At 50.1% G+C, this 13,317-nt stretch overlaps 1 protein-coding gene across 1 annotated transcript in view; it reads left to right on the top strand.

Moving 5' to 3' along the window:
* Positions 1-13,317, top strand: part of LOC119975205 (multidrug and toxin extrusion protein 1-like) — a 73,180-nt gene that overhangs the window by 53,124 nt on the left and 6,739 nt on the right. The window contains exons 10-14 of the mRNA XM_038814818.1: positions 2,555-2,622; positions 7,842-7,950; positions 9,362-9,437; positions 9,548-9,617; positions 12,190-12,322. Coding sequence (XP_038670746.1) covers positions 2,555-2,622; positions 7,842-7,950; positions 9,362-9,437; positions 9,548-9,617; positions 12,190-12,322 — 456 coding nt within the window. The remainder of the gene's footprint in view (positions 1-2,554; positions 2,623-7,841; positions 7,951-9,361; positions 9,438-9,547; positions 9,618-12,189; positions 12,323-13,317) is intronic.

Genomic DNA, 13,317 nt, shown 5'->3' with positions numbered 1-13,317 from the left:
GAGGATGAAAGCTGACCCGTCAAGCAGGCAAGAGACTGTACCGAGAAGAACCCACATGACTCAATCCTGGAGGCCAGGCTCTGAGATATGAGGAAAGATGAGAGAGAGAGAAAGAGAGAGAGAGATAGAGACAGACAGAGAGAGAGAACCCAGCCATTTTTAGACTGAAAAGGAAGCAGTGGTAGAGGCGGGTGCAATTTTGTCCTTTAAAAAGCAGTTAGACAGTTACATGGGCAGGGTGGGTATAGAGGGATATGGGCCAAATGCAGGCAAGTGGGACAAGCTTAGTGATAGAAACTGGGCGGCATGGACAGGTTGGGCTGAAGGGTCTGTTTCCATGCTCTGAAGATAGAGAATCATAGAATTTACAGTGCAGCAGGAGGCCATTCGGCCCATCGAGTCTGCACCGGCCCTTGGAAAGAGCACCCTATTCAAGCACAAGCCTCCACCCTATCCCCGTAACCCCACTTAACCTTTTTTTTTGACACTATGGGCAATTTAGGGCAATTTAGCGCAGCCAATCCACCTAACCTGCACGTCTTTGGACTGTGGGAGGAAACCGAAGCGCCCGGAGGAAACCCACACAGACACGGGGGAGAACTCGCAGACTCCGCACAGACAGTCACCCAAGTCGGGAATCGAACCCGGGTCCCTGGAGCTGTGAAGCAACAGTGCTAACCACTGTGCTACCGGATGACTCTATGAAGCATCTGAACGACATGTGTGAAATAATCAGTTGTAAATTTGAAATAATACTTGAAGTTAACTTATGAGTAGGCCTGGGATGCATGAAAGGGGAAGCTAAATAGGTGCATGAAGGAGAAAGGGATGGAAAAATACTTGGATGAGGTTTGACAAGGTAGGGTGGAAAGAGGCCACTATGGACTCAATCACTGTTTCTATATTCTATATTCTCTAATCAAGCACCAGCTTACCCAACTTCTCAAGAATCCCGGCCCTTTAAATAGGGGATTCACCATCTCCCAGGTTGGAACCATGTTATATGGACAGAATCTGAAAATCATTCTTTTTAGGCTGGGAATTAATACCTTCTCCCCGTGTCCACCAGGCTTTTCTCCATCGCCCCTCGACGCCTCATCCCTACGAGGGCATACTGAGCAGGATTCTTCATTTGGGAGACTGTTCCCCCGCCGGAGCTGAATTGCATTGGATTTGCACCCACACAAATCAGGAAGCGATTCCCGATTCTGAGCCATGCAGATTTTTGCACGGCGTGGGATTCCCTCGGCAATCCCGCTATTGGGCCGCCATTTTTGAGTGAACTTACCAGATCAGCTACATTTTCTTCCTACTCATTTATATACACCACGAACAACAAAGGCCCCAGCACTGATCCCTGTGGAACGTCGCTCGTCACAGTCTTCCAGGATATCTGCATCGCGGCCAAAAACATTAACTCCTGTACCATTAACGTGAGAGTTGTTGAGAACACAATGGCTGCATTAGTGTCGTTTCAAATTTAAATTTCACTTGTAAATATTTCACATTGCATTAGTTTTACTTTATTCATGTGTGCATTATGGTTACGAAGGTTGGTTCATTGGCCAGGTGGCTGGTGTGGATCAAATTGCTGCCAACAGCACAGACTTGGATCCACCTTTCTGGCTGGTCAGAATTGAGGACCCTAGAGATCATGGCACTGTGGGTCGGAGCTGCCTTCTGGCAGAGAACTGAAGACGGAGCTGAATAATAATAATAATAATAATAATAATAATTGAATAATAATCTTTAATAATAATCTTTATTAGTGTCATAAGTAGGCTTACATTAACACTGCGGTGAAGTTACTGTGAAAATCCCCGAGTTGCCACACTCCGGCGCCTGTTCGGGTACACAGAGGGAGAATTCAGAATGTCCAATTCAACTAACGGCACGTCTTTCGGGACTTGTGGGAGGAAACCGGAGCACCCGGAGGAAACCCACGCAGACACGGGGAGAACATGCAGACTCCGCACAGACAGTGACCCAAGCCGGAATGCATAACCTAGCTCGGCCTGATTAGCTCCAGTCCTTATCCCTTGCCAAGGGAAAATCCATCTCCTGGTTTACTTTCAAAATTACATCAAAAGAATGTTGGAAAATGTTTTGCGATTAAATAGTTATTTTTTTGAGGGGCACTAATGTGACATGGTGGCACTAATGTGACATGGTGGTACTAATGTGACATGGTGGAGTGGTGGGACACAGCCTCAGTTCTGCTGGGAGTCCCAGGCTTGTACAACCTATTGGAGGTTGCCGCTAAGTACAGGCAGAGCATTGGGTCTTCAGGAATTAGACGAGGGAGAAAAGTGAGGGGTGTGCCATACCTCCAGGTCACTCTCTCTTCATTTCAGAGGTAGATTCTGCAGAGCAATAGGCAACCTGGGAGCGGGTACCTCACCCACTCTTTCTCAGTTAGAGGCTGACTGCCTACTGGCGAAGGGCAGGAAATTTGATAGGCTGCTGTTGAAATATTAATTCCTTCAAAATATAGTTTATGTCTCAAGATTAATCACTACAGTAAAGGCTCTCTCTTTTCATTTCTCATTCACAGGAATAATTAGCGATGTTCAACTTGGAGCCCAGTGTGTTCTCCTTCAGATTCTCTCGATGGTATACATGGTAAGACTCTCTGGAATCCAAATGCAAATGTGTAAAATTTGTGTATCGAAAAATACTTAACGTTTTCACACAAAATATGTACAATTTTAACACATGAACATTCATTCTTAGTTGACAAGGGGGGGCAGTGGATGTGGTATATTTAGACTTTCAGTAGGCTTTTGACAAAGTCCCGCATGAGAGATTAGGAAACAAAGAGGAGGAATTAACGGGTATTTTTCAAATTGGCACGCAGTGACTAGTGGGGTACCGCAGGGATCAGTGCTGGGACCCCAGCTATTCACAATGTATATTAATGATTTAGAACAAAATATCTGGGGCTGGATCCTCTGCTGTTGGGATTCTCTGTTGCACCGGGGATTCTCTGGGGATTTCCTGAAGGCATGGGGTGTTAAGTAATGGGTTAAGAGACATTGCAATTAGTTGTCTCATTTATGTTAAGTGTTCAATGATTGTCTCATTTATGTTAAGTGTTCAATGATTGACACTGATATGTAAAGGGGCTTCAGGTGGACTCTGGAGCTTGTGATGATCCGTGGAGTTCTGTGCAGAGTGAGTTTGAACCATTAAAGGTGTGTTGGTGAAAAAGGAGCTGAACTCGGGCAGCACGGTGGCCTAGTGGTTAGCACAACCGCCTCACGGCGCTGAGGTCCCAGGTTCGATCCCGGCTCTGGGTCACTGTTCCGTGTGGAGTTTGCACATTCTCCCCATGTCTGTGTGGGTTTCGCCCCCACAACCCAAAAAAAAATGTGCAGAGTAGGTGGATTGGCCACGCTAAATTGCCCCTTAATTGGAAAAAATAATTGGGTAATCTAAATTTTAAAAAAAAAAGAAAAAGGAGCTGAACTCTTGCCTCTTCATACCACAGCATCTAGTACATGTTAACATGGGGCTGCCCACAATGGGAAATCCCATTGGCCGGCTGGCGGGATGGAGAATTCTGCCCCATCTCTCCAAATTTGTCAGATGACACCAAGTTGGATGAGCTGTGAGGAAGATGCAGAGATCCCTGAGTGTGATTTAGACAAGTTGAGTAAGTGGGCAAATGAATGGCAGATGCAGAATAATTTGCATAAATGCTAGGGTATCCGCTTTGGTAGCAAATATGAGAAGGCAGACTATTATCTGAATGGCCATAAATTGGGAGAGGGGAATGTGCAACGAGACCTGCGGGCCCTCATACACCACTGAAGGTAAACTACACCACTGAAGGTGCAGCAGGCGGTAAAGAAGGCAAATGGTATGTCGGCCTTCATTGCGAGAGGATTTGAATACAGGAGCGGGGATGTCTTGCTGCAATTATACAGGACCTTGATGAGGCCACATCTGGAATACAGTGTGCAGTTTTGGTCTCCTTATCTGAGGAAGGATGTTCTTGCTCTAGCGGGAGTGCAGCGAAGGTTTACCAGGCTGATTCCTGGGATGGCAGGACTGGTATATGAGGAGAGATTGAATCGGTTAGGATTGAATTCGCTGGTGTTCAGAAGAATGAGGGAGGGAATCTCATTGAGACCTATAAAATTCTAACCGGACTAGACAGGGTAGATGCAGGAAAGATGTTCCCGATGGTGGATGTGTCCAGAACCAGGGTCACAGCCTGTGAACTACGGGGTGGACCATTTAGATCAAAGATGAGGAGAAATCTCTTCACCCAGGGACTGGTTGGCCTGTGGAATTCAGGAAGTAGTTGAGGCCAAAACTTTGTATGTTATCAAGAAGCAGTTCGAAGTAGCACTTCGGCCGAAGGGGAACATAGGATATGGGGGGAAAGCAGCATTAGGCTATTGAGTTGGATGAGCAGCCAATATCATAATGAATGGTGGAGCAGGTTCGAAGGGCCGAATGGCTTCCTCCTGCTCCTATTTTCCATGTTTCTGAAATGGATGGAAGCCAGATGGCAAAGTATGAATCAAGACATCGGGCAGAATTGACCGGCTGTTCACACTGGTGGGAAATTCAGGACCCACTGATGGCGCACGGGTTTCCCGCCGACGAGGGGTGTACTTAACGGGAATCCCGTTGATAATGGCGGGACCAGAAAATCTCGCTGACGGGCCACAACCGCCACTGAAACCGCCCGACTGGAAGGGAACAACTCAGTCAACGTTGTCTACCTCTTACGCTGCAGGAAAGGATGTCCCGAAGCGTGGTACATTGCCGAGACTATGCAGACTCTGTGACAACGGAAGAACGGACATTGCCCGATAATCGCCAGGCAGGAATGTTCCCTTCCAGTTGGGGAACACTTCAGCAGTCAAGGGCATTCAGCCTCTGATCTCCGGGTAAGCGTTCTCCAAGGCGGCCTTCAGGATGCGCGACAACGCAGAATCGCCAAGCAGAAACTTATAGCCAAGTTCCGCACACATGAGTACGGCCTCAACCGGGACTTTGGATTCATGTTTGATGCACTATCAATTACGACGAGACAAGAGTAGAGAGTAATCGAGGCTTTATTATGCAGAGATGTGTAGCCTCCCACAGCTGCTGCCCAAATGGCTGCAGCTCGGACAGCCCCCACATTTATACTCCGCCTACTGGGCGGAGCCAGCAGGCAGGGATCTACCCCATACCTGTAGTACAGGGGCCTTACCGTAATACCCTCGTATGCAGTACATACAATACAACAGTGGTGACTACCACAATGTTGCATTACATTCACCCCCCCCCCAACCACCTGGCCTGGGCTTGTGAAATCCTACCAACTGTCCTGGCTTGAGACAATTCACACCTCTTTAACCTGGGATTACCCCTCTCTCTGGATCTGTAAAGACTTAATTACCTGCAAATGCTCGCATTCAAAGTATCGTCTTGCATCATTGACTTTGTCTATATATATATATATTTGTGTTTCTGGAACCTACCTCTTCATTCACCTGAGGAAGGAGCAGTGCTCCGAAAGCTAGTGTTTGAAACAAACCTGTTGGACTTTAACCTGGTGTTGTAAGACTTCTTACTAAAAGGATACGAGTACAGGAGCAGGGATGTGTTGCTGCAATTATACAGGCCCTTGGTGGGGCCACACCTGGAGTATTGTGTGAGCTTATCTGAAGAAGGATGTTCTTGCTCTAGAGGGAGTGCAGCGAAGGTTTACCAGAATGATTTTCTCCAGAAATTAATCGGCGAAAAATGGCTGAATATTTTTTAACTGATAATATTAATGGTGCCACCTTACAAAGGTGTCTGTTCCCATAGTCACAAAAGGTTTAAAAGTGGGTTTACCCTCTCATAGACAAGACTGTTCGAGTAAGTCGTTTGGGGGAGCAAGTATTGCTGTTACTGAGGCTGACTAGTCGTAGTTCATATCTAAAGTATACCTACATCAATGCCGTCTCCAACTCTATCGTTTCTAACAGTCACATGCAGTTATAGACCAGCTGTGCCAAATGGCCTACTTCAGTGCTGTCGAGACTATGTCATTGTACAATACGATGCCCAAAAAAGAGAGTTAAGTCGAAAAATAAATTGGAAGGCAAGGAAGAAATTGAAATTAATTATAAAGGAACATAAAACGAAATAGCGAAATATTTTACAGACACATGAATAAGAAAGGAAGGCTGTAATAGGAATAAAATCATTAAGGGATACATAGGATAATGGTAGAGGCAGCAATAGGGACACACTGAACAATGATTTTGGTATTTACCAGGGAGATAAAATGGGTAAAAACTACATTGAACGATGAGGCAAGCAATGAGATAAGTGTATTAAAAGCAAAAAAGGGAATGTACTGAATTAATGGAACAAACTCGAAGAGGATCAAGCCCGTTGTCTGGTTGGATTCTTCCCCCATTCTCTGCAATGAGGCAGGTTGCCCTCACAGGACCGCTATCTCCACCACAGGTAGAGCAAGGAGGCCGGGCCTAATTCCGCACCAGCTGAAGCCGGGAATCTCTCCTGCTCTTACCACCTGCCATCGGCAGCATTTACAGGTCAATACTCAACCTGTCTGGCTGAGTAATGAACGCCCCTTCCTTGGCCATCAAGTCCCGGAGTGGGACTCGAACCTCAAGTTTCCAGGTGCGAGGCAGGGATGCTAACCCCACTGCCCAACAAGAGCTCCCCCTCCATGGATTGGATCCATGTATTTTGAAAAAAATAGCAAAGGCTTTGCGATTCACATTTAATAGTTTGTTAAATGTCACAACTCCCCTGGGATAGTGCACGGTCAACTCCAGCCCCACTTGACCCAGAGTCACAACACAAGTGAAATTAGATTTATTTTAAAATACCTGGAGGTCCTTGTCTGAGCCCAATAAACTGTTAACTTTAACACAAGTAATCTTTTATCTTGGACAGCATTATAATTAAATTGGCAAAAAATAAATATCTGACCATCTCATACCCATTCCTGCCCCCCTTTCTAACTACCCCCCCCCAAATCTCTATACAAACACACACTCACACACAAACACAGACAAACGACACAGAGGGAAAACGGTGGTTGTGAGGTAAAGAAAATATTCACAAAAATAAGAGGACAAAGGTTGCGGGATTTTCCTCGGCAGGATCCTCTGCTTCGCCAGCAGCGGACCAATGTCCCGGGTTTCCAGGGTGACCACAATGGAGAATCCCGCTGCTGGTGGTAGCGCACTGCACCGGCCGACGGAGTTGGTGGGGTAGAGAATCCCGCAATCTTTGATGCACCAGGCTGGCTTCTACTTAGTGGCCAGAGTTCTCCGGCCATTCCTGCGGCAGCACTCACTCCGTCCATGGGTTTCCCGACGGTGTGTAGTGTTTTCAATGGGAAGTTCCATCGGACAAGCAGTGGGAATAGAGAGTCTGGTGGCGCTCCCGGGAAACACGCGGCTGGGGGGAAACGGAGAATCCGGTCCAGTATCATTCTGAACTTCAGCTTTCGCTTCTTCCTTCCAGACCTGAGATGGTTTTCTCTGGCAAGCTTGTCTATTTTCTCTGCGGATTCAGGATCATTTCAAGTCTGCAGCAAATACGTGCGAGGCACTGCGGTTTTAGAACAATGAAGCAGTTTGTTCCCTCAGCGGTGCGAGAGAGAGGCTGGACCTTTCACTGCCCAGGTCTGAACATTTCTGCCCCGTTTTCTGGACGAGCGTTTGAGGGAGGAGAGGGTAGAGGGTTACAATGGCAGACTTGGATACGGGAAGATGGGAGGAGACGCAAGCGGAACATAAGCGATGGTATGGGCTGCCATGTAGCCTACGCAATTCAACGTAATGCCACATGGTGACTTCTTTCTCATACAGGTACCTTTGGGGTTCAGTGTAGCTGCAGCTGTACGTGTGGGTACCGCGCTGGGTGCTGGGAACCCAGAGAAAGCTCAAAACTCTGCCAAAGCTTCATTGTGGTGCATTGGTGAGTCCCTCATTTGCAATTCACCGCTCTATTTGATACAATGTGTTCCTTCACACAGTGGAATGTTCATCTCACTCTTTATCCCGCATGTCTCTTCCTTGTCATTTGCTTTGCGCCTGGTAATGTTCATACTGCGGAAAGCCTCCATTAATACTGTGAAAAGAAAATAAAGACTTACACTTACTCCACACCTTTGGTAACCCGAGGCTGATTCAAAGCACGTTACAGCCAATTGAATCATTTTTTTGAAGCGCAGGTTCTCTGGCCGTTGCGATTCGCTTTTCCCACCACAGCGAGCCCCCCGCCATGGGTTTCCCGGAGACGCGGAGTGGCTTCAATGGAAATCCCATTGACAACCGGCGGGAAGACAGATTCCCACCGCCAGGCAACAGCATGCCGCCAAGAAACACGCGGCTGGGAATCCCACTCGTGGGCCAGGATTCTCCTCTACCCGGCGGGGCGGGGGGGTCCCGGCGTGTTGGAGTGGTGTGAACTACTCCGGCGTCGGGCCGCCCCAAGGGTGCGGATTTCTCCGCACATTTAGGGGCCAAGCCCTCACATTGAGGGGCTAGGCCCACGCCGGAGTGGTTCCCACTTCGTCGGCTGGAGTGAACGGCCTTTGGCGCCACGCCAGTCGGGGCCGAAAGGACTTCGCCGGCCGGCGGAAGTCCGCGCATGCGCCGGAGTGTCAGTGGCTGCTGACGTCATACCGGCGCATGCGCAGGGGAGGGGGTCTCTTCCACCTCCGCCATGGTGAAGACAATGGCGAAGGCGGAAGAAAAAGAGTGCCCCCACGGCACAGGCCCGCCCGCCAATCAGTGGGCCATGATCGCGGGCCTGGCCACCGTGGTGGCACCCCCCGGGGTCAGATCGCCCCGCGCCTCTACCCCCCCCCCCCCCCCCCCCCCCCAGGACAGGACCCCGGAGCCCGCCCGCGTCGCCAATCCCGCCGGTCAGGTAGGTGGTTTAATCCATGTCGGCGGGAGAATCCCGCCCCGGTCTCTGAGCAACGCAGGAAACGCAGCGGCCAATCTTCTCACAGAAAGGACCCACAAACAGCAAGGCACTGGAGACCAGATAACCCGGTTCTCCAGAGATAAGTGTTGGCGGGAATGACTCCCCTGCTCTTTGTCAAAATAGTACCGTGGGATCTTTTACCGCCGGCTGAGAGAGCGTGCAGGACCTCTGTTTCACGCGCAGTCGAAATGGCGGTCCTCCGATAGTGCAGCAACCCCCACTGGCGTGTCAGCCTGGGTTACGCGCTCAAGTCACGTGGAGAAAGGTGGGGCAGGAAAGAATCTGAATTGCTGTTTACTTTTAAGCATAAATTGCCTGGAATTTATAATAGATTAGTTGTACAGAATTACCTGTATGTTATGAGTTGTAATCTCTGATGCTTCCACTTCAACAGGCCTCTGTGCTTTGATAATCGCCATCACGCTGGAAGCACTAAGTGAAGTGGTCGGTTACATCTTCACCACTGACAAGTGAGTAAAGAAGGAAGACTCAAACATTAAAAACCCAATTGCACCTAGTTTGCAAAGTGAATTCTGCAGCATCTGAAACCTCTCTTGACACTGCTCTCTTCCTCTTACAGAGAAATTGTTCAACTAGTAGGCAACGTATTCCCCATCGTCATTATTAACCAATTCATTGACTGTTTCACTGTGAGTACTTAATCCACAAAGGAATTATAGTTTTCGCTCGAAATTAAGATTGTTGGGGAGATTTTCTCCTTTCAGTGAGGTCTGTGCCGGTGGGTTTTACATGATCGAATTCTGTCACAGAAAACGAGGCTGGGGTCTCCGTCTCCAGGCCTAAGACCCGTGGTCGGGGGGCAGGACGCAGGAGTATTTCCCTCCGCCGACCCCAGCAGAAAATTGCACCGAATCCCACTGTTGTAACCTCCCCACGAGATCCACGGGGATGACCCAATTGACCTCCCCGTGAGCCTCGAGGAGCAGGAGCAGTCCTCAACTGAGGGCCATCAGCGGGCTGGTTAATTCAATACAAGTTGTTCCAGAAGGAACCGCCACCTCAAAATGATCCCAGCCGCCTCTGCCTCCTCCTGTGTGTTGAACTGTGTCCGTGCAGTAACCGCCAAATCTGAACCCCAACCCCTCAAGATGTGTGTCTCTGGGCTGGTGAATGCTGTGAGGGCTCGACAGGTGCCGTCGCGAAGCCATCCTCGTCGTCCTCACTCCTCTGTGGGGCTGGGGCTGGTGGTGGAGTTGGGTTCGGTGTCCAGCTGAAGCCTCTTCTTTCTGGCGCCTGCAATTGTGAGAGGATAGGAGGAGTGACTGCAATGGGGTGCCAACCGGGGTGCCATCCTGGCACTGCCAGGGTGCCCAGCGGGCACTGCCAGTTGGAATGGGCACTGTTCAGGGTGCCAGGTTGGCACTGCCAAGCTGGCATTTTGAGCACGTGTGTGATCGGGCCGGCGTTGCCCAGTGTGGGTGTTGGGAGAGGTGCGAGGGAGACTGGGGACCCTCTATTGTGCTCAAGGGCCTGGGGAGGGGTGGGGTAGGTCGGGAATTGTTCCGGGGGCCTCGGAGATCAGGGCATCATTTAACCATGGCGTCCCGATCTCTCGCTACAATGGGGAGTTCCGGCGACCAGAGCTCTCCACTCTACAAAACGGGGCTATGGGTGGCTCAGCCGCGCGATCCCCATTCAGGCCCCTTACTCAACGCGAGTCACGTTGAATACCCACGTGTATCTCAGAACTGCGAGTGCCGGGAAACAAGCGACTAAATGTGCTCGCTCGGAGAATCGCACCCCACGTCCCTCAGTTTTCCCCCCAGGGCTTATCAGGAGTCGGCACAGACCCTTCCCTCTGAGCACGTTCTCCCCACTGCCCATTCACACCTACACACACTGAACCCCACTGCCCATTCACATCTACACACACTCAACCCCACTGCCCATTCACATCTACACACACTCATCCCACTGCCCATTCACACGTACACACACTCCCACTACCCATTCACATCTACACACACTCATCCCACTGCCCATTCACACGTACACACACGCCCACTGCCCATTCACACCTACATTCCCCATCCCCATTCACACCTGCACACACTCCTCCTCCCTATTCACAACTACACACATTCCTCGCCTCATTCACACCACACTGCCTGTACTCCACCATATCCCTCCCCACGCTCACACTCACTAAAATACCTCCACCATCCCACACCCCGGCTGCTTTTCATTCTTTCCCCCCACTCACGACCCCCAATGTTCCCAACCCCACTCTCGGCCTCTGCACCCACCTCATCTCACCTTTCATCTCCTTGGCCCACAACAGGGCGTCGTCACCGTGCCACACAACATTGTGCTGCCACTCACCTGTAGCACAGTCCACCTGAGCTATGTGACACCTTCTGGTAGTGTCCATCCAATCGAGGCCACCCCACCCAATCGATGTAACTGTTCCGGAGAGTCTAGCGGAACGATCACCCACCTAATCAATGGGCAATGTAATGCGCAGGAAACCATCGGCCTAAGGGTCCTCCATTTTTTACAGAGAGCAGTCCCAGACCTTCATTCAGGTAAGTTCGGACAAGTGCACGCGACGCTGGTGCGGATATGTAACGAATCGGTGCAAGTTCATGCCAGTGAAGTGGGGGGGAGCGGTTGATTGGCCAGGGTTGGGAGTAATCCAAGTTGGGGTTCATTTGAATCCCATCCACGGGGCACAGAAAGGTTTCCCGACGGCCTGTGGTGCGTTTGGCGACACACCATTAACACACTGCGGCAGTCAGGACAGCAAGTTTCCATCATCGAATTCAGCCAAAGGGAGTCTGACTTTCCTGTTCCCGCGGGAGCGTCCACCTCATGGCCCTGGCTGGTCGTGGGACATAGAGAATAGGAGCAGGAGGAGGCCATTCAGCCCTTCGAGCCCGCTCCGCCATTCATTATGATCATGGCTGATCATCCACCTCAATAACCTTATCCCCCTCATATCCTTTGATCCCCTTCGCCCCAAGTGCTCTATCTAATGGGATGGGGCACGATTATTTGCTACTTTAAAAATACTTTAAAAATATTTAGAAAACACAGCATCAGGAGGCGGCCATTCAGCCCATCGAGCCTGCTCCTCCCCTCACTTAGATCATGGCTGATTTGTGCCCCCCTTCTCCATTAGCTTCTTATCCCATGATGCTCTTACAGCAACTGAGGTGGAATTGATGATGTTGTAACGTGTTTCATTTGCCTAATATGCAGTGTGTGAATGGCGGAGTGTTACGTGGAGCCGGGATGCAAAAACTGGGAGCTGTCGGTAACCTCGTGGGATTTTATCTTATTGGCTTTCCCATCGGAATCTCACTGATGTTTGCTGCAAAACTTGGGATCAGAGGTAGGATATTGTTTATTCTTTTCTTTCGTTGCCTCTGTTGTCCTGAATGTTTGGCAACTTCCTGGGATTCCCACCCATCATCTCTGGGTAAACTCTGCCGCCTCACCCCATTGGTTACTCTATGCGTGTGAACAAAGCCAACCAGGGTTGACTGTGGGGTGGGGAAGTATAGTGAGACTCCTGGTTCTCAGACACATTTACCAGCGTCGGTCAACGCAGGAGCAGGAACAAAATCCTAGAATCCCTATGTGCAGAAGGAGGCCATTCAGTCCATCGTGTCTGCACCAACCCTCTGAAAGAGCAGCCTACCAGGACACAATTCCCCACCCTGTTCCTGTAACCCCCTCCCCCCACCCAGAGACAATTTGGCGTGGCCAATCTGCCTAACCTGCACATCGTTGGGCTGTGGGAGGAAACTGGAGCACCCGGAGGAAACCCACACAGACACGGGGAGAACGCGCCTTGTAGGTGAGGGCAGTGAAAACCCTGATACCAGGAGTCAGCCAGATTTCTGGACACACGCACACACACATCTCCCCCACACACACGCACTCACTCTCCCCCTCACACTCTATCCACTTACTTCCCCCTCACACTCCAACCCTTCCAGGCACTCCCAATGCCCCTACACTCTTACCTCTTCACATTCCCTCCCCCCTCACAGTCTTTCACCACCTCCCCATCTCTCTTAACCTCCCTCTGAATTTTGGAGACTCCTGGGTGACCAGTGTGTAGCTCCTTCAAGATTGGGCGCTGGCCAGGTCGAGGGACGACCCACTCGGGCTCTCCACAGGACGATGCCGTCGTCCACGCTGAATCCTTGGTGTTTAGACAGGAAGGGCTTTGGGTCCTCCATCGGGTGTCCATGGATTCCATGGCTTAGGATCACATGGTGTAGTTTTTGCCCGTGTGGGATTCATCTGGGTCCATGTCTGAATTAGCTTGGCAGATACGGGCAAGTTGTCCAAAAAGTTTGAAGTCATAATAACTTTGTC

The sequence above is a fragment of the Scyliorhinus canicula genome, chromosome 12, assembly GCF_902713615.1.
Source record: "Scyliorhinus canicula chromosome 12, sScyCan1.1, whole genome shotgun sequence".
Lineage (NCBI taxonomy): Eukaryota > Metazoa > Chordata > Chondrichthyes > Carcharhiniformes > Scyliorhinidae > Scyliorhinus > Scyliorhinus canicula.
Note: the sequence above shows the minus strand (reverse complement) of the source record. Positions and strands in the feature narration are given on the sequence as shown.